Source organism: Mastigoproctus giganteus, chromosome 14 (assembly GCF_048544385.1).
Source record: "Mastigoproctus giganteus isolate SK-2022 chromosome 14, ASM4854438v1, whole genome shotgun sequence".
NCBI lineage: Eukaryota > Metazoa > Arthropoda > Arachnida > Uropygi > Thelyphonidae > Mastigoproctus > Mastigoproctus giganteus.
Genome location: NC_143588.1, coordinates 101829766 through 101844972, shown reverse-complemented (window position 1 = coordinate 101844972; position 15207 = coordinate 101829766). Strand labels below are relative to the sequence as shown.

The 15207-nt window shown below is 36.3% G+C and overlaps 1 protein-coding gene across 1 annotated transcript in view; it reads left to right on the top strand.

Annotated features, from left to right (window-relative positions):
- The window catches only part of LOC150075450 (uncharacterized), a 286845-nt gene that overhangs the window by 232861 nt on the left and 38777 nt on the right, over nucleotides 1-15207 (top strand). The window contains exon 32 of the mRNA XM_090388490.1: nucleotides 9919-10094. Coding sequence (XP_090244616.1) covers nucleotides 9919-10094 — 176 coding nt within the window. The remainder of the gene's footprint in view (nucleotides 1-9918; nucleotides 10095-15207) is intronic.

Below are 15207 nucleotides of genomic sequence, written 5' to 3'. Positions count from 1 at the left end.
TAAGCCCGATATACCATCATCAATATCATTTATAAATACAGAAAACAATAATGGACCCAACACTGAGCCCTGAGGGACTCCACTAATAACATCAGTCCACGATGAGCAGTGTCCATTGATTACCACTCTCTGTCTTCTCCCCCTCAACCACCCCTTTATCCATAGCAGCAATTTGCCTCCAATATCACACTGCTCCAATTTGTGTAGCAGTCTTCCATGTGCAACAGTATCAAAAGCCTTTCTAAGATCCAAGTATATAATATCAAAGTTATTCCCTGCATCCAGTTCTTTTGTGACTGCATCATAGTATCCAATCAAGTTGGTCAGGCAAGACTTCCCCTTAACAAAACCATGCTGTGTCTGAGCTATAACTGAAGTCTTGTCTAAATGATCCTGCAGTGCCTCTTTAACCAGTGCCTCCATTAATTTTCCTGGAACAGAAGTTAAGCTCACAGGTCTATAATTACTTGTGTCAGCCTTTGATCCTCCTTTGTGAATTGGGGTCACATTTGCACATTTCCAGTCTATGGGTACCTCCCCTGAGTCCAAGGAAGCTCTCATAATTATGGCTAAGGGTTTGCTTACTTCCTTTGCTGCCTCCTTTAATATAACTGGATAGATCCCATCCACCCCGGGTGCCTTTCTTGTGTTTATCTTCAACAGTTTCTCCTCCACTTTACTCCCAGTTATTTCAAGATTCTGTAGCTTACTGCTAGAGTTGAATACACCTCTGGCATTCCCCTCGCTGAATAACTCCTCATGTGTGAATGTCGATGCAAAATATTCATTTAGTTTGTTAGCTACCTGAGCAGGATCATCAACACTTTACCCATCAATATCAAGTGGACCAATCTGATTCACCCCCTTCCTTCTAGAGTTTACATAAGTAAAGAACTCTTTGCTGTTTTTCTTTGCATCCCTTGCCAAGGATTTCTCGTAATCTGCCTTCGCCTGCCTAACCTCCTTTGTAACTTGGTTGCATATCAACTTGTATCTATCATAGGCTTCTGTGTCATGTGTTAATTTGTATGTATCCCATGCATTTTTCTTCTCTGCCATATGCCTCATTAGTTCATCTGACATCCATTTTGGCCTAAACTTTGAACAATATTTCTTAGTTGGTATGTAAAACCTAGTAGCTTCCAAGATAAGTTCTTTGAATGCTTCCCATTTTGAATTTGCTGTTGGTAACATCATCAGTTGGTCCCACTGTATAGAATTTAAATACAGTCTCAGTCCATCGTAGTCGCCTTTACGGAAGCAATAACCCTTCCCTTTACCCCTAATGGTAGTTACCTCTTTGAGTAAATCCCACTTCAGCACACTGTGATCACTGCCACCTAGTGGTTCCTTTATCTGCAGATTCTTAATGCATGAAGAATCACTACTGAAAATCAAATCAAGAGTATTACTCCCTCTAGTTGCCTCCCGAACATGCTGATGCTGCATAAGCTTGCTGTCTTGCATCAAATGCCTCTACTAATGCTAATGCTAAATGCTATTCCTACGGGATGCAAAATACGTTTCCATGATTTTTTTAAGTTTGCACTGGCCGGCAAAAACTTACATAAAGTCAAATTTCCATAAGTCGAGTATTACATAAGGCGGGGAGTTCTTGTACATCGAACCACCAACCCTAATCTTTGAGTGAGAGAATATAATAAGTCCGTATTTTAAAAACAATTTAAATGCTTTGAAACCAAATAAATAATGAATCCATTCTTTTAACACTTTAAAAACAAATATTAAAACATAAAAACAATAAGAATCCTCCGAAACATTAAGAAACTAAAATAATTTTGTTATTTCCCTGACGCAGATGGGGCATTTCGACCAGACCTTTCTGGTCAAAATAATTGAAGGTTGGGTTATATGTGGTGTTGAATATTTATATCTTAATATTAATGTATATAATCCTTTATAAGGAAATTCTTACATTAATTTACTTCAAAAATTAAAAAGTAAAAAAGCTATTGTTAATGGGAAAAGTGAAGGTAATCAGTGTTTTAAATGGAGTGTATTAGCTGCTTTACGTCCAGTAGAAAGAAATCGTCAAAGAATTTCAAATTATGAAAAATATGAAGGTGTATTAAATTTTTAAAATATTCCCTTTCCTGTTTCACTAGATGATCTTTCTAAGTTTGAAAAGCAAAACAGGATTTCTATAATCACAAAGAAAAAAATATATATATGTGATATGTATTTAACATATTTTTATTCAGAATAAAAATTTAAACAGCATGTAATAGACTCTATTAACTCTATAAAGTTAAGATGCCTTAAATTGATTCAATGGTAATTTTTGAATAATAAATTTTTGAATTTATTATTCAAAAATTATAATCACTTCTTAAAAGCCGACCGGGCTAGCCGAGTGGGTAAAGTACCTGCCCGGCAACCCAAAGGTCGCGGGTTCGATTCCCGCCTCGGGCTTGGATCAGAGTACTGCAAAAACCTTGGGAGGTGCAATATGGTCACAGAAGCCGATGCGCCAACAACTATCAAAAAAAAAAAAAAAAAACTTCTTAAAAATTCTATTTGTTATTTATGCAGATTTTGAATGTAACACTGAAAAATACCTAATGATTATGATTTATTCTAACAGTATAGGATTCATTATAATGATTACAATGAACCCTATACAAGAAATTATTAGAAATATAAACCTAGGAGTTTCTGTTATTATATTAAATATGTTTAATAATATTGAATATGAATATAGCATTAGAATTAACAGAGGCATATGATGCAAGAAAGCAAGCTTATGCAGCATCAGCTAAAAGAAAAAAAAAAAAAAAAAACTTCCACTTCACCCCTCTGTTCGTTCGAAATACCTGTCCAGCTGTGCCTTAAATTTATTTAGGCTATCAACTTCCACAACAAAAGATGGTCTGTTCCACCAACCAACTACCCGCTGGCTAAAGGCAAATTTCCGCACATCTATCCTACATCTGTCTTTCCTCAATTTGAATTTATGCCCTCTCAGGTGATTATTCCGAGCAAGAGGAAGAATCCCATCAGCATTGAGCATGCTCAAACCATTCAAGGCTTTATACACCTCTGTCAGATCACCTCGCCGGTACCTAGTCTCCAGACACTGTAATTTGCAAAACTTAAGCCTTTCTTTGTAAGGGCAACCCTTTGTTCCATTCACTAATCTTGTTGTCCTTCTCTGTACTCATTCCAAAAGCTCTACAACGTTCTTCAAATGAGGCCTCCAGACCTATATACAGTACTCAAGGTGTGGCCTGACCATTGCCTTATACAAGGGAATAATCACCTCCTTATCCCTGCTAGAAAAATTCCTGTATATCATTAACAAGACACCATGGGCTACTCTTGCAGCCCATCTGCACTGCTCAGAGAACTTCATATCTATCTGTGCAATTACCCCCAGGTCATTTTCATTCTCTACTACTGTCAGTGTAGTACCACAGAGTTGATACGTTGCTCTAGAATTCCTGTTTCCCCATATGTAGCACTTTACATTTGTCAATGTTAAACTTCATTTGCCACCTCTCAGCCCATCTGCTCAACCTTTCCAGATCCTGTTGCAGCAGCATAGCGTCAGTAGTGTCCTTAACAACCCTGCCAACCTTTGTATCGTCTGCAAACTTGGACATTAAGCTTGATATACCATCATCAATATTATTTATAAATACAGAAAACAATAATGGATCCAACACTGAATCCTGAGGGACTCCACTAATAACATTAGTCCACGATGAGCAGTGTCCATTGATTACCACTCTCTGCCTTCTCCCCTTCAATCACCCTTTATCCATAGCAGCAATTTGCCTCCAATGCCACACTGCTCCAATTTGTGCAGCAGTCTTTCATGTGCAACAGTATCAAAAGCCTTTCTAAGATCCAAGTATATAATATCAAAGTTATTCCCTGCACCCAGTTCTTTTGTGACTGCATCATAGTATCCAATCAAATTGATCAGGCAAGACTTCCCCTTAACCAAACCATGCTGTGTCCGAGCTATAACTGAAGCCTTGTCTAGATGATCCTGCAGTGCTTCTTTAACCAGTGCCTCCATTAATTTTCCGGGGACAGAAGTTAAACTCACAGGTCTATAATTACTTGTGTCAGCCTTTGATCCTCCTTTGTGAATTGGGGTCACAGTTTCACATCTTCAGTCTATGGGTACCTCCCATGAGTCCAAGGAAGCTCTCATAATTATGGCTAAGGGTTTCCTTACTTCCATTGCTACCTCCTTTAGTATAACTGGATAGATTCCAACCACCCCAGGTGCCTTTCTTGTGTTTATCTTCAATAATTTCTCCTCCACTTTACTCTCAGTTATTACAATATTATCTAGCTTACTGCCAGAGGTGAATACACCTCTGGCATTCCCCTCGCTGAATAACTCCTCATATGTGAATGTCAATGCAAAATATTCATTTAGTTTGTTAGCTACCTGAGCAGGATCATCAACGGTTGAACCACTGATATCAAGTGGACAAATCTGATTCACCCCCTTCCTTCTAGAGTTTACATAAGTAAAGAACTCTTTGCTGTTTTTCTTTGCATCCCTTGCCAAAGATTTCTCGTAATCTGCCTTCGCCTGCCTAACCTCCTTTGTAACTTAGTTACAGATCAACTTATATCTATCATAGGCTTCTGTGTCACGTGTTAATTTATATGTATTCCATGCATTTTTCTTCTTTGCCATATGTCTCATTAGTTCATCTGACATCCATTTAGGCCTAAACCTTGAACAGTATTTCTTAGTTGGTATGTAAAGCCTAGTAGCTTCCAAGATAAGTTCTTTGAATGCTCCCCATTTTGAATTTTCTGTTGGTAACATCATCAGTTGGTCCCACTGTATAGAATTTAAATAATGTCTCAGACCATCGTAGTCACCTTTACGAAAGCAATAACCCTTCTCTTTACCCCTGATGGTAGTTAACTCTGTGAGTAAATCTCACTTCAGCACACTGTGATCACTGCCACCTAGCGGTTCCTTTATCTGCAGATTCTTAATGCATGAAGAATCACTATTGAAAATCAAATCAAGAGTATTACTCCCTCTAGTTGCCTCCCGAACATGCTGATGTAGAAAACAATCATCCAATAAATCCACAAAAGCCTTGCTAGTGTGTGAGTGACCAACCCACAAATTCCAGTCAATATCTGGGAAATTAAAATCCCCCATAATAAGACTCTCTGATTTACTGTCCCACTCTATTTCCCTGTACAGTTTCTTATTATACTCATCAGAGTTATTAAGCCTATAGCATACTCCAACTCTCAATTTTGATCTCCCAATGCTTATGTCACACCAAACTGACTCAACACTCCACTGTCCAGCGATGTCGACTGGCTTCACTTCCTTGGATTTTATGTGTTTCTTAATTAATAGCATAACTCCTCCTCCCTTCCTATCCTGTCTATCCTTTCTGTAGACATTGTACTCCCCGAATTCCAGTTCTGCATTCCTTATATCTGTGTGACGCCACGTCTCTGATATTCCAACAATATCCGCCTTCGATGCTTTGAGCTATACCTCCAATTCATTAAATTTATTTACCAAACTCCTAGCATTGGTGTACATGCAAGTATACATGCACCTGTTCCTATTCTTAGCTACCCTAACACAACCCATGTGTTTACTTGTACCGCAATGACTCCCAGCAGTCTCTGAAATATCCTGCATCTTGTTTTCCAGGCTTCTGCTCATTCGAATAGAAGCAGTGCAAGGATCACTTTCACCTCTGCCAGTGGCTACTGCTAATCTATTAGTCCTTGTATCCCCCCCCCAAGCCAGCAGTTTTCCGACCCATCTAACACTGCCTCGATGGCATCAGCGAATATTCTTGCACCCCTTCTATTTAAGTGTATCCCATCCCTGTAGAAGCAGTCTCTCCTGTTAACAAGTACAGACCAGGTTGAAAAAAATTCTACCCCTTGAGCCTTGCACAATCTTTCCAGGGCCGAATTGATCGACAAGGCTCTCATCATATATAAAGGACCTAGATCGTATAGAGGTGTATATGCTTCTAAAATATTTATAGAATGGTTAATTGATATAAAAACAATATTTAGAATCTACAATATAAAAGAAGATATGTTATATCTTTCAGAAGAAGAGCAAATAAAATATGATAATGCAACAATATGTCACATATGTGGATATGAAATTCCTAGTAAATTTAAAAATGAAAATCAACAAAACTTACCACAGAAAATTAGAGATCATGATCACGTAACAGCAAAGTTTAGAGTTGCAGTTCATGATTATTGCAATTTTGAGGTATAAAAATCGAGATTTTATTCCAATAATTATATGTAATTTAAGTACTTGTGATTCACACTTATTTAAGGAATTGCGATTTAATGATAACAATATAAAGTTATTGCAAAAAATATATCGGTTTTGATAAAGAAATTAAACTTGAAGATGAATATTTCATAGATGATGAAGAAAACTAAGCAGTGACCACCAAATCATTACTTGAGATTTATAGATTCATTCAGGAGGAGAAATTGTTGAAATTCAACATAAAAAAGTCACCTGGGATGGATGGAATCTATACAATTATATTAAGGGAAGTAGCACAGGAGGTAAGCAAAACCTTAGCCATAATTGTGAAAGCATCTTTGGATTCAGGGGCCCCTATGGACTAGAGAAGTGCAAATATATCCCTAGTTCATAAAGGGGATCAAAAGGTGACAATGGTGAGGAAAAAGAACAATGAAGAACTATAAATCTAATAAGACATTAGCATTAGTAAGGCATATGATGCAAGAAAGCAAGCTTATTCAGCATCAGCCAAAAAAAAAAAAAAAAAACGACACTCCCATTTCACCCCTCTGTTCGTTCGAAATACCTGTCCAGCTGAGCCTTAAATTTATTTAGGCTATCAACTACAACAACAAGTGATGAAAGTCTGTTCCACCAACCAACTACCCGCTGCCCAAAGGCAAATTTCCACACATCTATCCTACATCTGTCTTTCCTCAATTTGAATTTATGCCCTCTCAGGTGATTATTCTGAGCAAGAAGAAGAATGCCATCGGCATTGAGCATGCTCAAACCATTCAAGGCCTTATACACCTCTATCAGATCACCTCGCCGGTGCCTAGTCTCCAGACTCTGTAATTTGCAAAACTTAAGCCTTTCTTCGTAAGAGCAACCCTTTGTTCCATTCACTGATCTTGTTGCCCTTCTCTGTACTCGTTCCAGCAGCTCTACATCCTTCTTGAAATGAGGCCTCCAGACCTGTATACAGTACTCAAGGTGTGGCCTGACCATTGCCTTATACAGGGGAATAATCGCCTCCCTATCCCTGCTAGAAAAATTCCTGTATATCATTGACAAGACACCATGAGCTACTCTTGCAGCTCGTCTGCACTGCTCAGAGAATTTCATATCTGCCTGCACAATTACCCCCAGGTCCTTTTCATTCTCTACCAATGTCAGTGTAGTACCACAGTGTTGATACGTTGCTCTGGGGTTAGTTTCCCATATGTAGTACTGATTGAGTAATTACACATTCTAATAAGACATTAATTACACATTCTAAAAAGACATGAGTAATTACACACATGTTATCTTAACATCTGTTCAATACAATTAAAGATACTTCACTAAACAAATATATCTAATGCACTTATAACACCATGCACAGGTTATGCTTTGAAGTTTATGTTATTAATTATATATAATTAAAATTTGAATGTTCTTATCGATACACCAGTTACACAGCAATAATGATACCATCCTACCAAGTTTGCATTATATGTATTAGGCTGTACCACTATACTTGAAAGTTATAAATTAATTATAATATATTGTGATTTGTGCTTTAGAGCTATCTATTTACCAAAATTAAAAAATATGAGTATTCCTACCACTCACTCTATAACTATAACAATGGCATCAGATTTGAACGATACAAAGGTTCCACATATTTTCACAAAAATAAAATCTCAACAAAATCTCTGGTTAAATTAAAAATAAAATAACAAGCATGACTAGGATTATAAAGCTATATATGGAGTATGCTTTAATGTGATAATTAGATCAATAAAATGGCAAAGTTCTTCAAAAATGTGAACTCTCGTTCCCAAAGTCTTATCCCTACTTATAAACAGTATACAGATTTTATTTTATATAAAAAAAAATCTCATTGACTCAAGTATCTTAAGAATTGAACTTTAATAGAATAATTATTAAGCATTACAATTTGCATTTGTGTAATTTTTGAGATATATATATATATATATATGTATATAAGTGTTACAAATGAAAGTAAAATGAAATAAAAGTAAATATAGATGGAGAAGTTATTAATCACAAAATGCCAGGCCTAGTTGAAAAAAAAAAAAAAAAAAAACAATAAGAGAGAAAGAATGTTAAGAATCTAAAAAAAAAAAAAAAAATCATTAAGTAGAATTAAGGTTGAATTAATGCCGAATTAACAGGCTAATCATATGTACAAAAGCTGAAAGAAAAAGAGGGGAGGGTAACAGAGATAAAAATTATAAAATTAAATTCAAAAATAAAAATTAAAGAATTAAAAATTTTAAAAATTGGTACATAGATCAGGTATTTCATCAGGGGGCTACACCTGATCATGTACCAAACACTGTGTTTCTATGCAAACTCATGTTGATGGAGAAGCTATTAAAATGAAATAGATATGAAAAAAAAAAAAAAAAAAAATTAATCTCCAGAAACATGAGTAAGGTAGCCCCAACGCAGTGTGTTTAGATTAATAAATTGAGTCAATAGTATGTAAGCAAACGCAGTGTGTTTAGATTAATAGATTGAGTGGAAAGTATGTAAGAATGCAGTGTGTTTAAGTTGAAAGTATGTAAATTAAAAGTATGTAAAAAAAATAAATAAAAATAAATAAATAAAATAATAATAAATAAATAATAAATAACAAGGCAGCGGTATAGAAAAAGGAAGCAATGCAAGGTAAGGGAGGGAAAAGAAGTTAAAAATATAGAGGTGAAGATAGTAAGAATAAGAAAAGTGAAAATGTCCGAATTACCCTCGTATTACACTAATAGTTCAATGGATGAAAAAACGAAGAGTAGAAAGATGTAAAGAGAAGGAAAAGAGTTTAAAGGATACTAGGCAAGCTGGGTGTGTAAGTACCCAACCTCATAGAGAGGGCCTTGACTGTGAAAGTGTTAGTAGGAGTGGAAATTAATACCGCTAGCTTGTAGTGTATATTTTGAGTGATAGATATATGAAATATATGATATAAAATATGAAAAGGAGAAAAATTAAATACCCATGATATTTGGCAGAAACAAGTTGGGTGGAAGATAATCAAGAAATGAAGATACAAATATGCGATCATGATTAATAAGGTATAATTATGCGAATATGATTAATAAGAATGGAATGTAAACAGAGGGAGAACTATGACAACGATGGTGGAGTTGCTCAGAAGAGAAGAACTATGGGAGCCCTCTGTGGCCAAAGTAAAATAGAGAAAATAAGATTGATCATAAGTAATTACTGGTAATATTAAATTTAAAAAAAAATGAAAAGAAAAACTTAGGAAGTGAAAGAACACGAATTTTATAATTTTTATCTCTATTACCCTCCCCTCTTTTTCTTTCAGCTTTTGTACATATGATTAGCCTGTTAATTCGGCATTAATTCATTAATTCTTATTGTTTTTTTTTTTTTTTTCAACTAGGCCTGGCATTTTGTGATTAATAACTTCTCCATCTATATTTACTTTTATTTCATTTTACTTTCGTTTGTAACACTTATTTATATACCTGTATCCTGTTTTGCTGCTGGGTGCATTCAGGTACACGTACTGTTTTTCTTTTTCGTTTCTTTCTTCCACTTCTTCGTTTTCATATTTCATATATATATATATATATATATAGATATATATATATAGATATGCTTGTTACATGTAATTATTTATATTATAGGTTGGGCTGTTCACTATTTTAAACTCTCAGAGCATTTGAAAGAGATCTGGGATCATCGCTCAAAATACTTAAAAGAAGCTTCTATGTCGTCACGTTCAGTTGATGACGAATTCAAGGAAATTGAGGAAATTCACTATGAACTCCATAATGTGTTCTATTGGCCACGAGTTAACACGGTAAAAATAAATTAAATAGCTGTTTTTAAGAATTGCATTGTGAAGATATCCTACACAGGCATATCCATTCACATATCTGTTATTTAATTAAGGAGCAGTGATATAGATCACGACTTTACTTAGGATTGTAATTTTTCAATGGCAGTCTTTTGTTTTTTAAGCATGTTAAAATAAAACCAACCAATCCACCCATTTGCAAGATCTGAAACACAATGAAGTTCATCTCCCTTGGATATGCTTCTGTTTTTATATTAGAAGTGGCAAATGATACATAGTTCATATAGCAGGAAAGAAAAATAAATAAAAACCATCTCTTCTGTACATTCCCTCTAATGTCTAATTCTTAAATTTCTTAAAACATCTTGCTTCCATGACACCAGATCGAAATTTGTTTCCAGCAATCAGTTACTTTCAGTAAGAGAGTAACTTATTTTTCTAATATTCAATTACTCTCTGTGTGAAAGCCAGAGAGTAATTTCAGCTCTCCTGAAATAATTGTTTTTCAGTTTAAATTTATGTCTCCTTATGTGTTTTCCAAGAAAGAGTAAGAATGCCATCTCAGTTTAGTTTAATAAACCCATTTAAAGCTTATATACAGTGGTGTTCAAAGAAAGTGCATCACCTAGGAATTTCACATTTCTAACCCTTTTTTGTGATGGTATGTTACATTAATGACTAACATCACAAATAGAAATATAAACAAAAGATATTTATTAATAGTTAAGGCAGAGCTAAGTAATATTTGACAGGTGCTCTCAAAATATTCTAAAATGAGCATTTGCAACCTTTATACAACAGTTTTGGTAAACATGACAATTATGGCTGATATGTTATCAGAAGCCCTCAGTTTGCTTCAGTTTATCATTTTAAATGGAAAACAAAATGAAAAGTTCACCAGGTGCAAATTAATATTTAGTTGAACAAGCTCTGGCTCTGATGACAGCAGCACACTATCAAGGCATTGACAAGATCAATTTCTGAAGATAATCAACTGATAGTTTGTGGTTCCAAACACGAATTATGGCTTCCTGAAGTTCACGAAGGGTCTTTGGTTTCTTTCTGGCAACTGCAGATTCCACACGCTGCCAACAGTTCTCTATAGGATTCAGGTCCGGGCTGTTTCCTGGCCAGCTAAGAATTGTAATGGACCGTTCTTCCAACCACTTTTTCACCTGTAACAAATGTAAACACATTACTGTCTAACCTCTAATGCAGAAATGAAGCTAAAATAACTACAGAAGTGCCTACTTACACTTTTCACCTGATGACAAGGAGCAGAGTCGTCCTGAAAGATGCAGTTACTTGGCACGTTGAAATGTTCTCTAATGGTTGGCAGCAATTTTCCTTCCAATATAGCTAGGTATCCATTGGCATTTACGGAACCTTTTATAAACTGCAGGTGACCTACTGCACAATACAAAATGCACCCCCATATCATTTGGCTGGTAGGGAATTTCACTATAGACACCATACAGTCTGAATGGTATTCTTCAGTCTACGGGAATCATTTGTCTCCCACCAGAGCCATGCAGGTTGAATTTCTTCTCATCCAAGAAAATAACTGACTTTCACTGCTCGGGTATCCATTTGACATGCTCCTTGCACCAAATTAATTGGGCCTTTTTCTTTTTTTGTGTGAGGAGGGGCTTCTTAGGATGATGGGCTACAAGTCCATTTTTGAAGAGGTGACTTCTGACTGTTACTGCACTTGCTACCACTCCTGTATGTTCTTCCCATTTTTTTTTCAGCTCAGACGAAGAAGCTTTATGATTTTTAAGGCATAAGCACCTCAAAATGCAGTCCTGTTTTGGCGTAAAGACTCGTTTGCGTCCGGTTCATTTTTTGCTATCAGCAGAACCAGTATTCTTGAGTTTTGAAAGAAATCTGCCAACTGATTACAAGACACTCTATAAGCAATATGATGGGAAGAACATCTTTCCTCATGTAAAGCAACAATAGCCTCTTTCTTTGTGGCGTCAACTGCACATAATGCCGTCCTGACACAAGCAAGGAATGACTGCAACTCTTGCAGAACGTGTTATATAGTTGAAAATAACAGCTGATGCAATATTACATCATCACCTACGCATGTCAATCTTATCTGATGCAATCTGTAAGAAATATTGCCATATACTTATGTTATTCGGACAACAATTACAATTTTAAGGGGTGATGCACTTTCTTTGAACACTGGTGTACTTCAGTCAGGTCTCCTCACTGGTGTCTAATTTCCAGGTGCTTCAGTTTGTATAACTGAAGTCTTTCTTGGTAGGAGTACCCTTTTATAACCTTGGTTAATCTTGTTGCTTTTCTCAGTATCCATTCCAACAGATCCACATCCTTCCTAAAATGATTCTTTCAGACTTGTTTGTTTGTTATGCTTGTTATTTGGTTTTTTAGGAGCATTAGCAACTAAGGCCATATTGCTCTGGGGATATGCGGTGGTCATTCCCTGACCTTTCCGCATCCTTCGTATCTGGTGGTGACGGGCTTGAACTCCGGTCTAATCAAGAAGTGTGTGCTATGCACTGCTGCTCCTTCCCACCTGGCTACAGAGGCGCTTTCAGACTTGTATGCAATACTTAAGATATAGCCTAACAATTGCCTTATATAATGGGATAATCTCCACCTTCTTCCTGCTTCTGGAAAAATTTCTGTATATTGTAAAAGCTCATTAATTCAAACTTTGAGTAACCAAAATGCATCTGTTTTGATTTAAACAAGTTTGAAGTATCTGCACACAGGAAAGAATGTCACTATTAATAAGAGAAATTTTTAGTCAGATGCTCTTATTAACATTGTACTGAATTTTCACAGTTCTCATTTGAAATGTTAAGAATCTTTTAGTTTCATTATGACAGACAGTTGCAATTAGAAGTTAGTCAATGTGAGAAAGACAATAATTGTACCTTGGTGAAAGTTAATCTATTTCTTGCATGCAGTAACATATTGCTAAGGTGCATTTTTGCCTTCATTATGTTTATTATATATAATTATAAATACTGCTAAAGAGACAGTATCAGTATTTTTGAATATTATTTGCTGTGCAATATGCATTTAATTCATGCAAAAAGGTGAAATTCATATTTTTTTTTAGTAGTAGTAATAATGGCAAACGATGCAAGAAAACAAGTCTATATAGCATCAGCCAAAAAAAAAAAAAAAAAAAACCTGTTAACCCATCTGTAACCTCCAAGAATTTGCCTAGTTCTCCCTTGAATTTATTCAACCCATCCACCTCCACAACACCAGATAGGAGTCTGTTTCAACAGTCAACCACCCACTGGCTGAAGGCAAACTTCAACACATCTATCCTGCAACCATCCTTCCTCAACTTGAATTTATGCCCCATCATATGTGTAGCTCAGCAAGGGGAAGAATACTATTAACATTCAGTTACTCAAACCATTCAAGGCTTTATACACCTCAATCAGATCTCCCCACAGGTGCCTAGTTTTGAGTTGCTGCAATTTGCAAAACTAAAGCTTTCTAGGTAAGAGTACCCTTTTGTTCCCTTCACCAATCAGCGCCTCCGTAGCCAGGTGGGCAGGAGCAGCAGTGTGTAGCACATGCTTCTTGATTAGACTGGGGTTCCAGCCCGTGCCCACCAAATACGGAGGATGCGGAAAGGGCAGGGAATGACCACCGCATATCCCCGGAGCAATATGGCATTAGTTGCTAATGCTCCTAAAAACCCACAACAACAACAACCTTCACCAATCTGGTTACCCTTCTCTGCATCCATTCCAGCAGATCTACATCCTTCCTAAAGTTAGTTCTCCAGACCTGTATACAGTATTCGAGATACAGTCTAACCATGGCTTTATACAAAGGGATAATCATCTCATCCCTGCTGTCAAAATTTCTGTGTATCATTGGCAAAACCCCATGAGTTGTCCTGGCAGCATGTCTGCACTGCTCGGAGAATTTCGTGTTTGACTGCACAATTACCCTACATCCTTTTTATTCGCTACTATCCCACGTGTGTAGACACAGTTGTTAAGTTACTCTAGGGTTACTACTACCCATGTGCAGCAGTTCCTTACATTTGTCAACGTTAAACTTCAACTGCCATTTCTCAGCACATCAACCCAATTTTCCTAGATCTTGTTTCAGTACCTCACCCTGATGAATAACTACTCTCACTTATTTGCTGAACTTCATAACATAACAAAGGCTGCTCTTGCAAATTACAGCTATGTAAGCTGTAATTACAAGAGCTCATACAGCATTTATATGAACTGGCAACCAGTTCATATAAATTTTTTTCCTAAAATCTTGAAGCACAGGCACTCGTCGACTTACATAAGGGTTACATTCTGTGGAACATTACGTAAGTCGGATTTTATGTAATTCGGAATTTCCCCCATGCTTGTGCAACACTCGCAACTGTGCTCACTGAATTGATTGAATCAAAAAACAAATGTTCGACGTACATGTAAATAGAATTATTTATTGTATTTATTCAATTTTTTATCTCATTCGCAGGAAAATTACAAAAGCGTGCAATTTAAAAAAATTTTCAAAATTATAAAATTACAAAAAAAGAGAGGAGACAAGCATAATGTCAGAAAGTTTTACCTCTCGAGCATTGTTGCCAGAATCGACTTCTTCAGCTGATAAGTACGCCGCTTTGGAGATTGAGATGGGGTCAGCCGCTCAACCTTACAAAAGAACATATTAATGGATGACTGGACAGTGGCTTTTTTCTTTTCATTGTAGATAGCAAGCATATCATTCACCCCTCTGTTAACTTTTAAGAATCGTTCGTTGTCAGGATCCATCTTCTCAAACTTCGCCATTGTCAATGCAATTTCACGAAATGCCATTGCCATCTCTCTGGTGATGAAACGTCTCAGCTCCTCATTTGGTTCACCTTGAGCTTCGTCAGCATTTTCTTCTTTCACTATCGCTGCCTGCAAGTCAATTAGTTCTTCGTTAGATAATTCTTTCTCTTCTTCCTCTATTAACTCCTCCACGTCTTTGGCATCAACCCCCAACTCAATTAGCTCTGCAACCTTTACAATCTTATCTGTAACCTCTTCATATGATTCTTCTTTTTCAAATCCTTCAAAGCCTTTTACATGCCATGGGCATATTTTCTTCTGTGCAC